Source organism: Strigops habroptila, chromosome 1 (genome assembly GCF_004027225.2).
Source record: "Strigops habroptila isolate Jane chromosome 1, bStrHab1.2.pri, whole genome shotgun sequence".
Lineage (NCBI taxonomy): Eukaryota > Metazoa > Chordata > Aves > Psittaciformes > Psittacidae > Strigops > Strigops habroptila.
Genome location: NC_044277.2, coordinates 119137935 through 119156902, shown reverse-complemented (window position 1 = coordinate 119156902; position 18968 = coordinate 119137935). Strand labels below are relative to the sequence as shown.

General features: G+C 41.3%; 2 protein-coding genes across 6 annotated transcripts in view; both read right to left on the bottom strand.

Moving 5' to 3' along the window:
* ITGA8 (integrin subunit alpha 8) overlaps positions 1-8317 on the bottom strand; it is a 112148-nt gene extending 103831 nt beyond the window's left edge. Inside the window, 2 exon segments of the mRNA XM_030495772.1 lie at positions 7705-7829; positions 8047-8317. Coding sequence (XP_030351632.1) covers positions 7705-7829; positions 8047-8240 — 319 coding nt within the window. The 5' untranslated portion in view covers positions 8241-8317.
* A 6451-nt stretch (positions 8318-14768) lies between these two features.
* The window catches only part of MINDY3 (MINDY lysine 48 deubiquitinase 3), a 51996-nt gene continuing 47796 nt past the window's right edge, over positions 14769-18968 (bottom strand). For all 5 annotated transcript variants that reach the window (XM_030480099.1, XM_030480120.1, XM_030480110.1 and 2 more), the window contains 2 exons: positions 17073-17144; positions 14769-15826 (listed from right to left, as the gene is read on the bottom strand). In XM_030480099.1, the coding sequence (XP_030335959.1) occupies positions 15677-15826; positions 17073-17144 (222 nt within the window). In that variant the 3' untranslated portion in view covers positions 14769-15676. The remainder of the gene's footprint in view (positions 15827-17072; positions 17145-18968) is intronic.

Sequence of the window (18968 nt, the reverse complement as noted above, 5' to 3'; positions counted from 1 at the left end):
ACTAGACTAAATTTGGTGCTTTCTACAGGGACTGGTCTCTCAGTCACTGAGTCAGTACATTATAAACTGTTTAACAGGCATGAATCAAACATCACTCTTACAAATATTTCTTTGTTGTAGTAATCAGCATCTGCGTAAGAAACAGATGTATTTGCAAACACTGCTAGTGGCTCATTGCGATCCATTTGGCTCTTTAAAACTAGAAGTAAAATGCATCCTCTAGTATAACTTGAAAATACTCAAATGAACAAAAGCAAATAAAAACATTTTAATCAAACTTAACACAGGAAAAAAATGCTTCTAATCAAAGCAACAAATCCAGCTAGGTGATACACCTGCAACTGTGTCAGGTAAGTTTCTCACTGCTCAGGAACTTTGAAAAGTATTATCTTTACTTGCTCCGTGTGTGTTTCTTTGTCTGTATGTACTGGATAAACACAGATGGCCATTAACCAAGCACCTGCAGCAGGCTCAGTTACACTCTGCCCCCTAAGCTGTACCTACTCAGACTACATCCAGGATGGCAAATCCTTTTCAAATACCTGTTCTGACACATGTGTGTATATATCTATGCACATCCATACATATAAATAAATACAGATAATACAAAATGTAATATATGTATTTCATGTATTTATACATAATTATATATACACAGAGTAGAGGTGAATACTCACCTCAACCTATCTATATTTACATAAAATGGAAATACAAACATATAAAACCAACAAACATTTATATTTATATAAATACATGTAGGTCAAGGAAAGTGAATATCCCCCTCACACGGAGACAACACCTGGAATTCTATATACAGTTTTGAGACACTGTTACAAGAATTGCAGGTGTTTGGTCCAAAGAAGAGAAAGCAAAAGAGAATCTATTTGCACTTCATCTGGTGTTCAATAGGTAAAGAGAAGAGAGAGCCAAAGTCCCATTTGAGATATGCAGCAGAAGGAAAAGAGGCAACAGACACAAGGTGCAGAAAGGGAATTTCTGATTAGACATAAAGAAAATACTCTTTCTCAGGAGGGTGATTAAGCACTGGAACAGGATCCCCAGAGAGGCTATGGCATCTCCATCCTTGAGTAGCTTCAGAACATGGCTACACAAGCCTTTGAGCAACCTAATTCAACTTTGAAATGAGCATCATTAGGGTCCTGGCTTACAGAATGGAAGAGAAAGAGGGAAGGGTTCGTACTGGCATACATGGTTCCATATTGTAGAATTGAGGGAAGAGAGGGCATCTTGTCAACCCTATCACCATGGCAGTGTGGTATCATTTTGGTATCACTACCATAAAAGATTCCAATGATACCACCCATTTCTGAGCAAAAGGAAGTCAGTAGCATTCACAGGGTTATTGCTATTAGACGCTCAACAGAGCAACAGAATACAAATGCAAAGCTAAAGACTATGATCCAGAGAACCAGGCCATGCAATTGCTTTCGACATTAATGCTGGGGGGAAAAGGACTCTATAGTGTTTAGAGACAGTAAGGATATGCAAAACCCTTGCATGACACAAAAAGTTGCTTCTATTTTGGGATTTATCTGATTCTGCAAACATCTATTGAATTTCTGGTTTTTATTGTGCCTTAGATGCTATTCAAATGAGTTATTTTAATTTAATAGATCATATCTAGAGAGCTTTATTTGGACTTTCATTCCATGAATCAAGAAAGAAAGAATCACCAAACCCAACAGGATTTTTTTCCCCTAAGTACAATCTGATCAAAAGCGAATTAAGACCTCAGAGCTTGAACTAACATAGCTAAGGGTATTTTTTCCCTTCTTTAGATAAGGCTGAGACTTATAAAAGAAACTCATGAGGGTCTATTATAAATCAGAATGCTACAAGTGAACCGTGAGGCTCCAGATAAGGTCTTACTGGCACAGTGGACTGAAATGTGTCAACATTTAAAAGAACAGCAAAGTTCTCCCTCAGCACTTTCTCTTCAGATGCAAATTCTGTTTTGTAACAGGATTCTAAATTTTCCCTAGCATCTTAACATCTCTACAGCTAATGATTTTTTCATGTAACTAAACCTCTTGAGTCCCACGATACATCCTTTCCTTACACAGTACCTGGGTTCTGTTACAATCAGCTCAACTGCTGGCCAGATCAGCTCATGTTTTTTATCAACTGCACGCTTGGCCAGAACTGATCTACATCCCACTGCCCTGTTCCTCTTCAGAGGCTGTTCACATTTTCTCCAGCTAGTTTAGAAAAATAAAACCTGGTTTACTAAAACTGGTAAAGTTAATTGATAGCAAAGACAACACCCCAGTGACTTCAGGAAACTTAGAGGAAGTGGTATCTAAAAATCTGCCTTTAGGAGCTTAATTTAAAACATAAAAACTTGTTGCAGTCTGTTAAGTATTAGAATTAAAAGTTACCATTATAATGAGCTTCTGAAATCTGAACTATTAGCTTTTTACCAGATTTTAAATGCAATAGTGCACTTCAGGGGGCATTTAAATTTGCTTCTGGCTGCAAGATGCTTTGAGTGGTTCAGAAGTTCCCCAGTTAATCAAGTGCGGAGAGTTTCCTTCATATTGCTCTCCTGCTACCTCTCCTGGCAGCGGAACGGAAGAGCACCCAGCTTAAACAAGGACTTGGTAATTTTACCTCAATGCTAGAGCAGAAATAGTCATTGTAAACCTCATCTCATAATAGAGAAACTGAAAAGGAGAAGTTAGCTTTGTGTAGTTAAGAGAGGAAAGACAGATCACAGAACTTTAATATGATGCCAACACTTGTTCCCTTGTCCTCTCATTGAGTTTCAAAGAGTATCACAGCCTTACACTGCAATGCAACAGGATGGCTTTACAGAGCGGGGAAACAAGGGAGAAGAGTCTCTGCCCTTCAGTCCATATCTCCTGGAGTAAAGGGATACTAAAAACCCTTCCATTATACTTTCTCAGTTTCCTGCTGCAATGGAGCAGGTTAAAGCACTAGCTGTGCTTTCAAGAGCAGTGCTTTCAGCTTCTTCCTAGAGTCTTGACCCCAGTGCCCAGATTTAGGGAGCTTTAAAGAACTGCAAACATGGGACTGCAGAGTCAGTGCTGTATCAACAGCAGGAAACACGAAGAGTTCCTGCTACAGCCCCTTCTTGGCTGGAGGCCATATTGCTGGCCAACCCATATGGGAATGTCCAGTTACATGACTTGCTTATGGATGGGTTGGCTCAAATCCTACAGCATGTCAAAATTTCATCCTCGCTCCCATCTCTGCTCCCCCGTCCCTTGTCAGGAACTGTATTTCATCAATAGGATTAATTACTGATGTCAGTTTGAAAGTAAATCACCTTGCTGCTTTGGAAATCTCTGGATTAGCTACTATGAAGACCAGAGATAGGTGAGCTAAGAAATTTAGTTGACAACCAGGAAGAATTGCTGGTTGAACAATTTCAGTCAGGTGGCATTACTTTTAGGAATGGGTTGCAGATACTCCGCCTCTGTTAACTCCAACAAAGCTATCTTCTCGACAGAGAAGTTTAGCCCACACACATTTCCACATGAACACAAGTCATGCATCTGCTTATAGCACTTAGACCAGCTTGCGCATCCTACCATATGCACAGTGCCACAGAGAGGATTTTAGGAGTAGTCTTGGTTTTGAGTATCAGTGCTAGTAGTAAGGATCCCAGTCTGACAGCTGGAACATGGCACTCAGAAGTAATGACACATTTTTTTAAAGGTGTTCTTATATCTTTCACTGGGAATTGAGTACTGAATTGAATACTAAGTGTTCCTACTTAGTGTACATTAGCTACCAATGCAATGTCTACTCCCTCATGTGATCTTAGTTTCTGAGAAAAAAAGGAACAAGAGAGCTTCATGAACAATAAGGATTTGTCTTTTGTCATTTAAAGCTTATATGACACAAAGAATGGAGTTTAGTCCTGAGTGTCACAGCCTGTGTGGAGAAGGGAAGTTAGATGCACCTTGCCAGTTACTGTTGGTGCAATTCTTGAAGTGTCAGATCTCTGATCCACTGGCGAACATTCAAGTTGTCTTACATCAGTGTCAGGATGCACTTACCATCATAATATTAACCGTAGCAAGCCTATTTTTTTTTCACTAAGGTAGCTGTCACTTACTTGGTTCCCTCAGATTACTTTCTGAACAAGTGCCCCCTCTATCTAAGACACTATATACTTTACAAACTCAACATATTCTTTTTTCCTTCCTTCCCTTCTTTGACTTATGACTGTGACCCTGTTCATCATTGCCCCTTAACAAGCCTTAAATGCATGCAGAGAGAGATTTTGTTCCTGTTTAGTTTGTTATACTTTACAGCCCCATAACAATGCTTATCTATCCATCCCCAATATCTGTAAAATACTGGATAACTATAAATTAGTGCAAAGCAACTCCACACCTGTAACATCATGATACTCAAGAATGTCCAATACTGGTCAATGTCCTCACTGTTTTCACTTATTAGGACCGAGATATTAACAGTGTTTATACAAAAAACAACAAAGCATTTGCAAATGAAAGAACTCTTCTTGAAACTCTGTTCTTGTGAAAACAGTAGGATAATCTGTACTGTTACATACAAGTCTTAGCAATTAGGTGTCCACTTAAACACTTATTTGTGGCAGTAGAAGTCCAAATAACACGCAAGTGCACTGTATGTTCTCCCCTCAATGGCGGAGCGAAACTTGCACTGAATGCAACGTACCTGAGCTTCATTTGTGTATACCCAGTCCTCGCGAATGGAATACATGAGCCCTCACGCTTACGTATAATTTAAGCCAGTGGTTTTCAACACTTGGATTTGTTGATCTCTCTAATTTTTACGTTATGGTGGAAATGTCATAGTTTCTGTGACCTGCAGAATCTAACTTGGGATACAGTACTTGTGACTCTGCTTTTCTTTACAACTTTTTTTAGAAGTCTTCGATTGAACTCTTGTGGCTGAAAAATACTGATTTAGTAAATTCTTTATCTATTTGTTGGGTCACACTGCCTTTTAAGTGTTACATTATACTCTTCTTTCTAGTTCCACTCAATTTTTACTTCTGAACTTAATTTAAAATGCTTTCAATTGTGCAGCAGTTTTGTCTCTTTTATGGTGCTTAGTGAATCTAACTGAAAGAGCTGATATTATTTGGTTAGTCAAGAAAAAAGTACTTTAGAGAGAAAGCTTTGTATAAAAATGCATCAAAATGAAATCTTCCAGCTCTGAAGCAGCCTCTGTAGTTCTTCAGTTTTGTTTCAGAAAACATTCCCAAAGCTTTCCAAGACTTTTAAAAATCTTCTATGAGGCATGAAGCATTAATCTTTAAAATTAGAGCTGCTAGAGCTGAGTTTCCAGTCTTCTAACAATTATTCGGTGGTTTTGTTTTGGGAAAAAGGATAATCTTGTGGCTAAGGAACTGGAGGAGAAGAAAAAATCCTGAACCAGTTACCAGTATCATCACCAACTTCCTATACGATCTCTGGCAACTCAGACTGACTTTTTTCTGTTTATTAGAATAAATATAAAAGTGTGAATATAAATATAAAATGGGAATAGCAGCATTTCTGAGTGATGATGTAGGGAGAAGGCATAACGAGCACAAGGTGCCTGTACAAGAAAGAGCTGTAAACTGAAAATACCCCTATTTATTAAGGACTATCTAAGTCCCCTTAGGCATACAATGGCCAAAGGTTCCAAAAGGAACTGTGTGTAACAGACTACTTGAAATAGTATCATTTAGGATAGAGCTCATGTCGACTACTCTGTTTGGGGGAATAGAGAAAAAGATGGAGAACACACTCCTCTAAGTAGCGTATTTTGGAGAGAAAAAACTGACATGAATATACATCTATACTAAAGCAAAAAGAGTCATCTAAGGCTTGTTGGAGATGGCCTTTATGTTCCTGGCAATAAAGAACAGATGTTGGTACAAGCTATGCAAATCTTCCCAGGATCCCAGTCTGTGAGAGCAGGTGCCATAGCTGAACTGTGCACAATGGCACCTTTACTGGCCTTGGTACTGGAATTAGACAGTTAATGACAACGCTGCTAAACCTGCCTACACTGCACCATCTATCTACCCAATAGGCTCGCTCTGGCTTAACTTCAGCTGTCCACAAGTCATCTATCCAGAGTACACAATCAACCATCTCAGGCAGACTGAATGAACCACACTTTGGAGATCACAAGCTGAACAGTTGTATGATACAGTCCAAAGCCTTGTCAACATACTCATCAACCTGTGTTTGTGCCTTTATTCAAAACATAGTATCTACAAAAGGACATCTCTACTCAGAGTACAGAGTTGTCCCAAGTTTCCCACAGGAAAGCCAGAAGTCCTTCTAGGCCACGTAGTGATGAAACCTAGATGAAACTAGATGAAACCTTCTAGGCTTCATCAAAAGATTTTCATTCATTTTTCAAAATGCAACGGAATTTTCATTTGGTCTGTAAGTTTTCTATTCAAAGCTGAAATTGATTTGCATAGATAATATATTCCACTTCTGTTACATGAACTATCTAACAATAAAATGGAAAAACAGGAACATTTCCTAAACTGGTCTTATTTTAAAGATATACACTCAGGACATATGACAATAAAAATATTGTGTGTACATGTCTATGTATGTGAATGTCTATGTGAATTCATATTTATACATAACCATATGCTGTAGGTAGTATTATATGCCTTAGCAGGCACATACACATACAGGAACTATCTCTTACTCTGTGTTGAAGAGTTCCCAGAATGATGGGAGGGTCATCCTGAGCAGAGTTCCTAGACACTAACATCGTAGTAGGATGTGGGTGGCTAGAGCTGGAAGCGGTAGGGAGCTGCACTCCTTACTTGATACATTTAAGTAAGCTCTTCTAATTTAATTTGTGCTCTTAGAAAAAAGTGAATTGCATTGTGTTCACATGTAAATAAACCACAAATGTTATGATTAAATATAACCTAAAGAATCACAACTTTTGCTTAATGATTAAACTGTCAAAGTCTGCCTAAATGAATGAATCAGTTTCAAAGTCCCTGCAAACACTAGGTTTAAATTATTTTCAAGACCTATAAAGAGACAAAAGAAAACATAAACAGCCTGAATTGTTTAAAACGTTTGTTCCCTCTAATTAAATAAGAAACATCTGTCTTGGGACTTTGGAAGTGGATATAATCTATCCTCATTGTGCCTAAATCAGTTAGGATCTAGCTTCCAATATCAGAAGTAAAATTCTCTCTTGCTGAAAAGAATTCAGTAAGCATGCCACATGAGGTACCTCATCCAGCTGAACAGATGGAAAACCCCTTGCTGAAAATAACAGCAAATAGCAATCCTGTGAGTTCCAGGATTCAGGGAAGTGTGTGAGACATGGGTTTGGGGGGTTTGCCTTCTGAGCACTCAAACCCATCTTCCCCCCAGTATTTTCAAACTGAGGAATCTGCTAAAAACATTTTTCATTAAAGCATTATCAAAACCGAAACAAAACAAGGCAGTTATTAAGATGAACTACACAGAGCTCCTAGAGGTCATATTCCTGTTATTTCTCTCAGGACCACTAAACCCTTCCCCACAAGCGCACCACATGCATACAGCCTCCCAGGAGCGGGGTTTCTCCAACCAACTGCAGATACTCAGCCCGAAGTGACACAACTAAAGCGAGCCCGGACGAAACTTGTGCTGAAGGGGGACCTGGGCACAGCCGAGCATCACTCACGACATCCAACGTTTCACTTACTGGTGTTATCAAAGGGTATCTGCCTGCACTGGGTGGCGGGCCAGCCGCAGTAGTACACCGCTCCTCCTTCCACTATGTCTGGCTGCGTGGTGTTGGCTTTGGGAGCTCCCACCAGGACACTGACCCTGCGAAACACACCGACAAGTCACCGGGGCGACGGAGACCGACAGGCGGCGGCCCCGGCACGGCGGGCCAGGCACTGTCACCCCGGCTGTGCCCACCGCCTTCCCCACGGCCTGCCCGCAGCCCCGGCCCGGCGGCGCTCCCTGGGGCACAGCCCGGTCCCCGCCACCCCGGGGCCGCGCTGAGGGGAACAGCCTGCGCGGCGGCGGCGGCACTCACGTGCTGTGGTCGGGGATGTAGAAGTCCACCGAGTACCCGAAGTAGCTGCCCGGGGGCCCGCTGTACACCGTCAGCTTCTCCTCGTCCAGGTTGAAGGCCACCAGCGCCGGCGCCCAGAGCAGCGCTGACAGGAGGAGCAGCGGGCACGGCCGCTGCCGGCGGCGGGCGCGGCACCCGCGGCTGAGGCGCAGCATCCTTGCCCCCTCCACGGCCGGCTCCCGCGGGCAGAGCGGAGCGGAGCAGGGCAGAGCGGAGCGGAGCGGAGCAGCTGCCGTGCGGTCCCGCGGCGCTCTGGCTGCCGGCGTGCGCTGTCGGCGGGGCGGGGGGCTGGCGGGGGAGGCTCGGCCACACTCACCCCGCCGCCGCCGCCGCCGCCGCCGAGGGGCCAGCTGCGCTCGGGAGCCCCCTGGCGGCCCGCGCTCGGCGCCCGCGGCGGACAGCGCAGCGCAGCGCAGCGGGAGCCCCGCGGCTGCCGACGGCCCCGGGGTGCGCGGAGCCGCGGTGAGGCACCACCGGCAGTGAGGTGGCTCGGCGGGAAGATCTTCCTCCACGAGGCAGCGTTTGAACCCGAGGGACCCCCCGCTGCCCGCCCGGGGCCGTCTCAGCCGCGCCTCGCTCGCTGAGGGAGAAGCAGTGCCGGAGGTGTGGGCGCCTCGGCCCCGCTCCGCCCGACGCCCCCGGCGCTGTCTGCCGGAGGGGATGGTGCTCGCAGCAGCGTGGGTGCGGTGTGGCCGCTGGGGCCCCGCAGCAGGGAGGGCAGGGTTCTCCATCCTGTCTGAACACGGTGCTCGGGTGGTTTACTGCACCAACCAGGGTGCATCTGGGGAAACCGATTCATCTTACTATGCGATTCCACCAGTGACGCTGGGAGAAACGCTTGCGAAGCAGGACATCCCTTAACTTTGCCCCGCAGAGTTACCTGTGGCTGTGTTTGGACAGTCATGATCACAAGGGAACATGGTGGAGCTGAGGCTGGTGGTTTCTGGTTGAATTCCTTTCAACTTCCACCGTTTTCAAGAGTTTAAGCTGGAGTGCACCCTTTTAGGAAAGTAAGGTGCATAGGAAGAGAAAACAGACTTTCATCAGAGTGTTATGTGACTGTCAGCGTGGCTATTATTAAAAAAAAAAGAAAGAAACAGCAACCAAAAAATGCCTTCTAACCACAGGAAAGATGTAAACCCAGCCACACAGTGCATTAGGAAACGCATTCCTCTAAGTTGCTCTGTTAGTGCTTTCCTGGCTACACGAAGTTTGAATATGCTGAAGAGGGCACCTTACATGTGTGCAGAAGGAAAGCATTGATGTAGTTCTGTACCACAGCTCCATGCAGGAGCAGGTGTCACGCCTCTTTTCCCACCGAAATAACCAGTACTACTTTATTGCATCTGACACTGAGCAGAGCTTTTAGAAAGCTCCTCTTAATATTGCTTCATAAAAGTAATTAAAACCAATAAGACTGTATAAATGCTGTCTTGATTTGTTCTGGCCCTGTGAAGCCCACAATAGTGTTCTAGCTGGTTTTGTCAAGAATATATAAAACCTGACTGCCTGAAATGCTACACAGCTAATGGGGCATCACACCCACATCCTGAGGGAACAGTATTCTTACTTGTATTTTTTCTGGCCAACTCAAAAGTATGAAGAAAAGGAGAAACATTTTACTTTCTGTGTAATCAACTCCATTAGGAGGAAAGAAAGGGTTGTTTTCAGCATTTATAATATAGATGTGTCCAAAACAATATCAGAGAAAGATCAGAGAACTCATTTATAAATATGCCACAGTAGAGCATACCTATGAAAGCAGCTGAGAGTAGTTTGTTTTGTTCTGAGGTTCTGTTCTCTTTACTTTTGTGTTTATTTTATTTTAAGTGCTTTATGGCAAGATTATTCAGATAAGACTGACATTCCTGCTCACAAAAATAGAACAGTGTGTTTATTTCCAGCATTAACAGTGTGACCCTTAGCTGTCCCCGCAGTCTCTTAATATTCCTTAATTCTACTGGCCTTACATTTGTGCTGACTTTATTCTTGCTGTTAAAGTGAAACATTGCCATTGACATTGTTTTGTTATTTTACATTGAACAAGATCTAAGTGCTAGTAATAAATTCAGAAGTACCCCAATTACTTGTAGGGTTAATGCCTACTCTTAAAAGGCATTTGAAAGTTGTGTTGCCTTATGCTACGTAATAATTATGTCTTGCTCTCAGTTACCACAACAGCCAGTTCCAGGGCTGAGTGTCACAAGGAAGTTGCTGGTGCTCGGGGAACTGCTCAGATGGTACCCCAGGAGTGAGAAGGCAGCACATTCTGCTGCTGTATCCATCTTGTACAGATCTATCCAAAACAGAGGTAAAATGCAGTAATTAGCACAGTTGCAGGCGAGTGTTCACACAAATGAAGAGCAGAGGGGGTACGGCAAGAACATAGGCAGTTCTCACATGCTGCCCTTGCGCCTGTCATTCAGTTTGAAATACATGCCACTTATCCTGGTTGGTTTGAACTAAGTTTAAAAAAGGAAAAAAGGGCTTCAAATGGCCATCAGTGCTAAAACCTGTATGGAGAGCAGTGTGGAATGAAAAGAAGGAAGTCTTTCAAGATCCTCTTACTCCCAAGGTGTTAACATACAGCAGTACCTCTCTCCTTACCCTTTTTCTTTTTTTTTTTTCCCTTTTTCTTTGTATAAAGGAGACATGAGGCTAGGATGTTCCAAATCACTTCGAAAAGATAAATGGAAAGAATAACCTTTCTAGTTTTTGAAGGATTTGCAGTGTTTCCCTAAATAACCTGGGCCTGTTCTGATCAATGGAAGCTTATTCCAGACTTTGTTTTCCTCAGATTTTAGAAATGTTTGGACTGGACGTTGTGATCTGTGCTGCTCAAGAGGAAGCAGCTGCCCCAGCTGTTGGCTGACTGAAGTTTGGTCTTCAGCGTACCTGTGACCCGATACATGAACTGCTTGGAATATTAAACTAAAAAGCCTTGATAGGCTCTAGAACCTGACGTGGAGCCAGGACAGAGAGCTTTTATAAGAACATTTGGCCAAGAGTCCAGAAGTCATTATCTACCCTACAGAATAAGTGGAAGGTCAGATGTGGGACCAAGTAATATACGCAGAAAAATGCAAGATTCATGTTGTGGACTTCCACATCTTATATTATGTGCAGTTGGTGAGGTTAATATGTCATTATGGTCTTTCCAATCTTAAAAATAGATCAGTCAAGGCTTCTGTGGAAAGTTTTGCTGAAGCAAAACTTAAATATTAGTATTTCATAGAAGGCTCTACTATGAAAGCTTTGATCTTGTTCAGTAATGTACCTGCTAGCAGAGGAAGGGTATTTCAAAGAATAATATGGGATTTTAACATAAATCTTTTTAAAATTAATTACAATTTTACTGTTAAATCTTTTCAAAAGGTGACAGTACAGAAGCTTAAGTGTCCAATTCCCATGGGAAAGCTTACCTTTTCTCTTAGTTGTTTCCTAGTTTTGTTTCTGTAGGTAGGAAGCTTTCCCCAGAACTGTAATTGGAGCCATTACATAGGCAGTACTTTGTATTGTATTTTGTATTTGGAGACAGTCATCCAGTGGGACAGCAAATGCTCTGCGGAATGCATTGCACTAATGGAGGTTCTTGTTCCTGCTCATGAACTGTTGTGTAGATCTACCCATTTCACTATCCTAATGGATTTTACTCCCACATCACTTCCCTACTCTATCCAGGCCCATCCTGGGCTCCTTTTGCTTAGACTCGTCATCACAACAAAAAGAGATAGTTAAAAAGCATACAGATGGTTCAGATAAGCGTTATTTCTAACTGTCTGAAAGATAAAGCCAAGAACTTCAGGAGAAGTATTTAAAACCAAAGTGTCCTGCAAGTGCTTCAGTGGTTCACTGTTTGAAAGCGGTCTTCATGCGGATTATAACAAGAATATTTACATTTGGATGTGTAGCATGTAGGCTGCTTGCCTTGAACAGCTCAGGCTTTATCAAAGCAAAAATATGTTAGTTAGCCTTAAGCCTTCAAATATTACTCACCTGGGCTAATATGAGGCACTGGAAGTAGTCTTTCCATTATTTATTTAGCTAATTTATTTAGAGTATCTAAGTGTAAACTTCAGCATACATCAAAGTGGAAACAATTTCTCTTTTACCATTCAACCAGCACTTGACCCCAAGACCTCTTTCCCTTCATCTCTTTGTTATGGAAGTGAGTTTAGAGCAAAGAGACACCAGCACCTCGCTGAACAATTTTGTGTCTCACAGGGCTTCAAGACGTGAGAGGGAGAATCCAGTTTTCTGGACCAGCTGTCCAAGGGCCTGCTAACTGTACCGTGTTGCCACTTAGGACACCAGTTGTCTCTTGGAAGATACTGACCTTTATTTGGCAATTAAAACTGAACCATTGTGAAATACAGAAAAAAATCATTCACCTACAGTAGTAATCAAAATGCCATTTAATTGCAAATTTAGTTTATGTGCTTTCTTTACAGTTAGCATTAACAATTTGCTCTGGTTAGTTAAAGCATGTGTTTAATCCCATAGAGTGCTGTGGACTTATTGACTAAGCCTTAATTTGCAAACTGTAATACATACATAGATATATATATACATATGCACACACACACACATAAGTAGCCTATGTTTTTTAGCACTTAGAGCAGTACAACATCTGAAAATTATATAGGTTTCTAGTCATTTTTCTGTGGAAGCAAACCGAAAGTAGCAAACATTAATGCCCCCCATATTTTAAGTCTGCCTTCTAAACAATCACTCTTTTAGGGGACAAAAGGTGAATTTCCATAAAGGCAGAATCTCTCCCATCTTGTTCATCAGGGAGGAAAGGACAGGAAGGTTCACTTGGCTGCGGCTCTTGGATGAGCTGGCTGAGTTCCATTCAGCACTGTTAGTTCCATTAGGCACTGTTAGTTAGTCTCTGTAGTCAAAAATATATGAAGTAAACCAGAAGCCAGGCCTCAAACAACTGGGCAGTATGAAGGAAAAGGAGGTTACAGGAATAAAGGTTCTTATGCCACACTAAGCATCACTTATATTTCTCTGGAGTGTGACAGAAGTTTTAATCCAAACTAATGCTTATACACAGGTCTCACCTCAGCTGGGCTTTTTTTTTTTTTGTTAGATAGAACATAAATTGTATCTGACAGTGGACTAGAGAAAGGATGTTCATTCTAACAGATTCGGGCTGTGATTCAGTGCAGACTCTGTTGTGTGATACTCTAGCACAAGCCAAGACAGACAGCAGAATCCAGGAGAAAGAGCAAGAAAAGTGACATTTCACCTTCCAAGACATCAGTGCAAGTCTGCCCAAAGACACTTATATTAAATGTGCAAAACCAGCTAAAGCAAGTATCTGTCAAACCTGACTATTTCAGGACAAGTAAAGTTTCAGACCTGCCAGGCAGTCCAGATTAAGAGACTCTGCTTTAATTATCTATATACTTTTGAATAGTGATACTACTGTTGCACAAGTCTTTCAGCATCAGGCCCACACAGCAAGACCAAATACTTGTGTTCTAAGTTAAGTGGGTTAGAGAAGATGAATTAAGGAATCTCTTCAACTTATTGTCATCTGCAAAGGAATTACTTTTTTCCAGAAAAAGAGATCTCCAAAAGAGGTAAGGCATGCTGCTGAGTTCTGCAGTAAGGAATAGTCACGGGAACTTCAGAAGTTCGTTTTTAAACAAGTCCTCATTGAACTTGTTTGCACTTCAGCAGTGGCCTCTGTGAGAAGAAGTCACCTGGAGCTGCCCCCATGCTGCACAGAGCTAGTTCCGGCTGGCTCCATGATGGACCAGCTGCCAGCCAAAGCTGAGCCTGTCAGCAAAGCTGGTGGTGTCTCTGTGATCACAAATTTAACAAAGGGTGCAAAATGCTGTGGGGCAGCTGAGAAGGAGGAGAATATGCGAGAGAAACAGCTCTGCAGACACCCAGGACAGTGGTGAAGGAGGGGAGGAGGTGCTCCAAGCATGGGAGCAGAGATTCCCCTGCAGTTTGTGTTGAAGCAGGTTGCCCCCCTGCAGCCTGTGGTGAAGCAGGTTGTCCCCCTGCAGCCCCTAGAGATCCATGGTGGAGCAGATACCCACCTGCAGCCCAGGGAAGACCCATACTGGAGCAGGAGGATGCCGGAAGGAGGCTCTGACCCTGTGGGAAGCCTGCACTGGAGCAGGCTCCTGGCGGGACCTGTGACCTTGTGGAGAGAGGAGCTCATGCTGGAGCAGCCAGCCAAGGCCGACCCACCACACATCTATACTGTTCACCCACTTCCAGATGCAAACCTGACAGATACATTGTACAGTCTTGCAGAAGACTATCTGCAAGGGTCACACACAGGATATTCTCTTTCTACCACTACCACATGCTTTACCTTGCACATTCTCCAACAACTGTTTCCCCCCGACACTACACACCTCATTTTCAACCAAATCAGTTTGTTTTCCTGCATGATGATCATTCTGGAGTTATACTGTTATTTACATATGAAAATAGAATCTTAAGAATAACTGATTTGGAATGTGAAATCCAGCCCCGGTGGCAATAGCAGAGCCTCTGCAATCACAGTTAAGATGCAGTAAAATATCTTCCCCCCCCCCCCCCCCCCCCCGATGTGTTCAACTTGAAACCTCACATTTCTAAACCCATGGTCACTTTTCATCATCTCAGAGAAGCAGTGAACAAGTTTGATTAAAATCAAACTTAAGACATCATGGTTCAAGGAAAAGATTTTATTTTAGGGCTAACAAGTTGATAATAAATAAAGGAATATAATAATGTAATAACAGATGTTCTCATGCACTTAACACATACAGTAACGCTGGCTTACACTGCTGTTTGGACAAATTGAGAAGAGGTATTTGGCAATATTATAAGTTTGAATAAAGGATTATAGAACAAGAAATTCTTTCCGCCGTTTTTACATTTCTTTTATACAAATTCAAATAAATATTAATACATCTATTTTTCCTCAGATTTTCTGTTCACTTTTAACATGCCTGATAACTAAGCCACAGTAATATACACCTGCCAAGAAAGAGTATTTATGAATTATACTTATTGATATTCCTAAAAATGTATCATATTGATGTGACATTGTGCAAGCTCTTCAGGTAAAATTCAATTTTAGGTAAAATCGCAAAAAAATTTAAACTCATTAAAACATATCCAGTGCAAAGGCCAGTCTAGTCCACACATTATGGTACTGTAATGTAAGCCAATATAATTTAAATAATAGAACATGCCTATATGATTCAGAGGAAGCTGAATATGTTTCACGTTTTAAAGATCTGACATCTAATATGCAGATTCTGCAATATCAGACATTTTTCAAATCTTCATGAGATGGCAAAATAACATTAAGACTTTAAGTAGGCTTTTTTTTTTTCAAGGATAACTCACATTAACAGTACTACAGTGGCCAAAAAAGACAAACTATTATAATAGAAATCAATCTGATTAAAAAATTAAATATTCCAATTAACACTGAAAAAGTGTTTGTAATCATTATTTACAATTCATCAATGATACCAGTGTATAACTCCGCACAGTCAAAGCAAACCACTTCCCAAGCAATACCAATCCTTGTATCCTCACTCACGGATCCTGTGGTTGTATGTTGTCAGTTCAAGGAAGGTGATCGATCTGTGGTCCACAGTAATTCGATATATGGCCATTTGGTTTGCAAGCAGCGTTTTACAGGAGTGTCGTCCGTCTGCAGCATTGGTTCTTCAAAACCCATAACGACGGCTGTGCCTTCTACATACATGACCTGCCAAAATGAAACCAGTTATGGCAGCCCATGTCTGTTTGAAAATGCTTAAGGTGAGATGATTATTTTCATTGGGTAGGAGAGGGTTTGTTAAGACACTTTTTCCTTTTGATTACAAAAATCAAATCCATGAAGTTTTACATGTTTTTTATTTTTTTAATGAAATGAGGTATGAAATTGGAAAAATAAAAAAAATCTCTTAAAACTCAAGTGCCTGAAAATCCTGATCAGGCCATATTCATTTGACTGTTAACTTCAACAGGTGAGGTCCAAATTGGCATAAAAAAATAAATGAGAAAATGCAATGCAAAAATTCTGTGACAACAGATCTTCTCCTACTGTTGCACTTGCAAAGGTTCATACTGCTATTTTATAAGGACAGTGTTCCTTAGACTTATCTTTATGGAGTTTTGATTTTCCGTAAAGTGGAACTTCTGTTGTAAATCAGCTCTGTTCAGAAAACAATATTTAAAATGCTATAGGGAGAATCCTCAGAAAACAAAAACTTGTTTAAATTTTCTTGATTATGTATATATGTTCAATAGTAAAAATAAATGCATTTGCCTACATTTTTGGGTATGAAACTGTTGGAGATTTCACAGGGGTAATTTTAAGGACTCATCTCCAAGCTATGCCAAAGACAGAGTATCTACGTTTTCTCAAAGAGTCTTCTTACTTGAAGCCATTTTCGTTCCCCATGTCTATGAACGCCTTACACTCTTCTACCCTAAATGCTATTACAGGAACTCACGTAGAAGCAATCCTGGTGTGTCATGTATACTCTTTCTTCCAAGAAAGCTGAAAATGAAACGTCATTTCCCCTCCTCCCCCCCAAGTGGTTCCAAAAAATATTAATTTTTGATGCAAAGTTGGACTACTAAAATATATCCCAAAAAAATCCAAACATCTCAATCAAGATGTAGAGTTACTTATACATGTTGCAATTTGTCTATGTGACTCTACTGTCCTTTTACAGTTGAGATTCCACTTTTCATAGATAAGGATGGGAAATGCTGTATTCAAAATGTGCAGCTTAAAGAGATGTGGTCTAGCCAACTGATCCAGTACACTGCCTAAAATACGTTCAGGAGCACAACACAGTTTCCAATTCCAAATATATCCTTCTGGAATAAAATTATCAAAGTAATAGTTTTGTAAAAATGGTTTTGAGTATTTTGCCTGTAACTATAGCCAGTTTTGCATACTAATTGTTATTAGGACTAGATTTAGGTTTCTTAAATCTTACCTTTTCATTATAGTTCGATTGCTTCAGTCCATTGTAATGGTAAACAGTGAATGACTCTGAAACCCTAGAGTCCTAGTAGAAAGAAGACAGTTTCATGTGACACACAGAATCATACAATTCTATTTACAATTAGACAGATGCACTTAAGCAGGAAAACTCAAGGACATTGTAAAAAATACAATTTCTTTTAGATGATGTGAAAATTTTGTTCATTTTACCTTTCTCATCAGGACAAAAAAACCCAAAAACGATGTCAGTAAATTAATAGGTAATACCCCAAGAGCAAGTCAGGATTTTCTGTGTTCATCTGTGAGCCACGACTTCAGCATTGACCATCCTAATCTTTAAAGGCAGACACCTTACGTAGTAGCCACATTTGTGTGTATGACTGTTTGGATGCCACAAAGTTAAATATTTACTAAGGAGTAGATCCAATCTCCAGCCCCTCATTTGAGAGCTAAGAAGTAATTTTTGCCTGCACCTGGCTAACTGTAAACTACTTGAACTGTAAATTCATTGTGAAAACAGGTGTTTTCAGCTGTTCAGCCAAGGCCTAACAGCAGATGTGCTGCAGTTGTCACCTTTACCATTCTGGGTGTTTAAATGCTTTAGTCCTAAAAGGACTGAAACGCTTTGCATTTCACTGAATCAGGAAACAAATCAGGTGTAATATCATCTCTTTTATGCCTACTGGACTAGGCTCCAAACAAAAGCTTATCCCTTTTTTAAGTAGATTGAGGTAAAGGCTGGAATAAGAATAAATCTGATCGGGTTACAGTACGTCCATCAGATTACAAAAAGCCCTCATTCATTTTTCTCCTCTTACATGATTCAAACCCCTTATCCCTGTATGGGTCTCCCACAGCAACCCAGGCTTTTCAGTGGAGGGGGAGTGGTGAAAAGGAGTAATAAGTGGTAACTCTACTTACAGAACTTGCTTCACAGATAAATAAAATCGAGCTGTGCTGGGAAAGAATGAGGACACTTATACTTTTCTCTAAGGAAGGGATGCTTGCCCTGAAGGAAAAGAAGTGCTGCTTTCCAGTTCCTGCCCCATGGATGTTAAGAATTTTGCACAGTAATTGCTTCCCACATAAAGGGCTACCAGGGAATTAAGGAATTCCCCTCTCCAAGTGACTGCCCAAAACAGTCAGCACTAAGGAGTCTGGCTTGCTCTCTCAGGCTGAATGATCTTTGTTTAAGCCAACAGCTTTGAACATGAAAGCTGAGGAACCTTCCTGCTTTTGAGGTCGCATTTACTACTTTCGAGGAGAGTAAGAATGGGGTTTTGAATATTCTCATCAAAGAAGGAATGAAATCTAGATCTCCTCAGCACTAGCTACGTGTTCAAATATTGTATAAAGGGGAACATCAACAATTCCAACCATCACTACCATCTGCTGTTCCCTCACAGTGTTTTAGAGAAAGACATTCATCTTCATTTCTACAAAAGCCTCCAAAGAAGTACTCCTCTCAGGCCTTCTCTTGCCTCCACCAGCCTATTTTTCTGTCCCTGGAGAAACCTCCCTCTTCCACTGATAGAAGCATTTGCATGGCCATGGCACAAGCCTCCATAAGCCTGTAAGGAGAGCTCTCATCTGGACCAGTTCCCTGTTCTGGAATTTTCCATTACCCTGGCAGACACTGACTTCAACATATGCCAAACATAACTATCACGTCTTTCTGTTAAACTGTCAAAAATTTTATATTATTAGAGATACACATAAAAATAGTTTTAAAGATGCTTGTACCTTTTCCCATTTGCTAGCAATTACAGCAGACAAGATTGACAAAAACAGTATGGTCATTTATTCTCAGAAAAAACAAACGTAGGTGAACTTTCTGAGTAAGGAACCAGTTCAGTTTCATATGCAAAGTGATTATATATTTCCTGAA